The sequence below is a fragment of the Macadamia integrifolia genome, chromosome 8 (assembly GCF_013358625.1).
Source record: "Macadamia integrifolia cultivar HAES 741 chromosome 8, SCU_Mint_v3, whole genome shotgun sequence".
Taxonomy (NCBI): Eukaryota; Viridiplantae; Streptophyta; class Magnoliopsida; order Proteales; family Proteaceae; genus Macadamia; species Macadamia integrifolia.
Window position 1 is genome coordinate 12447947 of NC_056564.1, and position 2418 is coordinate 12450364.

Sequence of the window (2418 nt, forward strand, 5' to 3'; positions counted from 1 at the left end):
GCATGTCATCACCCATACATCAAATGTACAAATATGGATTGATGATCCAATCTCAATCACCATTTGATGCAACCCTCCAAAGGAGATTGCCGATGGACCCTATTTTGTGATGGCCCTGCATCACCATTTCAGGTGACAAAAAACATTGGTATGTTGGTCTACTTCCGGGGTGAATGTTAGTATCTCTTTTCTCAAATGTATGAACCTAAAACTAATCAAGATTTGGAGATTTTGGGTTTAAATGTTCACGTATTACTTTAACCATGCACTATCTTAATGTGATTAAAAAAAAATTAAATGGGTTTCAGTTTGGAAAAAAAAAATGAATCAACTATGTCCACTGAAAAATAAAAATAAAAAACCTATAGTGTCCATTTCTCACAAAAAAATAAGGAAAGGGAAGAAATTAAAAGAGAAAGTGGTCAAGAGCTAGTTTGACAAGGAACTCATGAAACAAGATAACATAATTAGGTGACCAAAAAAAGTTAGTTTCTGGTTCAAGATAATCTACTCTAGAGATATAGTGATCATGAAAATAGAAGATACACAGTTACTTCAGTTTCTTTAGTTAATTTGAAGAATACATGGAGGGAAAGCCAAATAACCCATCAACATCTTCATTTGAAGACTTCCTGCCTTTGCCTTCTCCCCCAACCTATCAGATACTACTACTTTGCGGGTCTCACTTGGTTTCTTGTGATTTATTCATGAAACTCTCTCTCTCTCTCTCTCTCTCTCTCTCTCTCTCTCTCTCTAGCTACCTCTGCCTACTAAAACAGATTAGTTTCTCTTTGAGATGGGAATTCAAAGCCCGCAGCCATGGTGGCGGTGGTGGTGGCGGCGGCGGCGGCGGCGGCGGTGGAAAAATCATGTCCAGAGGGGTTCCCAGACTAATGAGCTTAGATTGTTGTTGTCATCTGAGAAGCTTCCATTAATTTGGTAGCTGTGAGGTGGGCTACTGATGAAGCTGTCCAGAGGTGGTGGTTGTGTGAACTGTTGTTGTTGTTGTTGCTGTTGTGGTTGAGACTGTGACATCTCCATGTAGATTAAGGCCAGAAGGTTGGTCTGTTGGCATTGCATGTTGACAAGCTCAGCTTGGGTTTTCGCCAATTGTGCTTGGAGATCACTCACTTGCTTCTGAAGCTGGCAAATCGATCCTGCGCACCCATAAACTGGGTCTCTAATCCTTGCGTTTGCTTCATAAACCATGCTACTCACTGCATCAGCCCTCTGTGACTCTGGGAGTTCCTGATTTCACCAAACCCAATTCTCAATTGGTTAGATTATAATCAAGAAAATAATAGAAATCGTAAAATAAATAAATAAAATAAAATAAAAAAATCACGCATCAAAATAATTAATACATCATTAACTCGTGCTTTAATAACCCATAGATAATGTGATCCCATGTAAAAAGGTTATCGTCATATGAGAAAATGACCCAGACTCAAAAAAGATGAGTGGAAGGAGTCCCACTCCATCTCCCTCCTTCCATATGAGTAGGTGATCTAAACTCAAGGGAAAATAAGAACAAGTGGGCTTACCTGCAAGAACTTGATGATGTTGCTAGCGCCGAAAACTCGATGAGCGGTGGTGAACTTTAGGGGTTCAGTGGGAGGGAAGTAAGGTGCAAGGACGCATTTTTCGATGCATCGACGACGAAGGATCTTACAGGCAGCACAGGGGCTGACTACAAAGGTTGGAGGAGGAGGAGGAGGAGGAGAGGGAGATGGGCAGAGACTAGGGGAAGATTGAGATTGAGGAGAGGAGGCACAGTTGTTGGTGGTGGTGGTGGAGGTGGCAGCTGTGTCAGTGGAGACCTCCATTTTCAAAAGATTGAATCTTTCTTCTCTGGCTACAGTATTTCTTTCTTAGGAGCCGGAGCTTTTGAGGATGAACTCAAGAAAGAGAGAGAGAGAGAGAGAGAGAGAGAGACGGGGCGATGGCTACCTTTGGGGCCAGGAGTCGAACTATATATAGGCGAAGGAATGCCCGGGAAAATGTTAGCGATTAAGTGTTGGCGTCACCATGCAGACAAAATAACGTCAGCTTCGCAAATCGTCGTTTACCCGCTATAACAGTTTAACGGTCAACGTTTGAGAGTGAACCGGATGAACGTCAGGTTCAGATTCAATCCGGTCTGAATAGGTTCAACCGATCACGAATGAGTCAAAATGTAATACTCTTTAACTATTTCAAAGTCAAAAAAAAATAGACCAAGGTCATTGATTCAGGTCGGTTACCCCTATTTTTCATAAAAATTAGGTTTTTTGATGATTTCACCCTTGATACCGATATGATATTAGATCCCAGATTAATCATCGATACAATACGACCAAAATGGATCACTTTGATATTGATTCCTAAAACCATGGTTGAGCTTGATATTTATATTGATGATATTGATACTTGTTGAAT

The 2418-nt window shown here is 41.0% G+C and overlaps 1 protein-coding gene across 1 annotated transcript; it reads right to left on the reverse strand.

Moving 5' to 3' along the window:
- Positions 1-545: 545 nt before the first annotated feature.
- LOC122087602 (LOB domain-containing protein 1-like) lies at positions 546-1929 on the reverse strand. The gene is made up of 2 exons (XM_042656797.1): positions 1545-1929; positions 546-1248 (listed from the first exon to the last, which is right to left on the reverse strand). Exons 1-2 carry the CDS (start codon positions 1824-1826, stop codon positions 868-870), a joined length of 663 nt encoding a protein of 220 aa, XP_042512731.1. The 5' UTR covers positions 1827-1929; the 3' UTR covers positions 546-867.
- Positions 1930-2418: the final 489 nt, after the last annotated feature.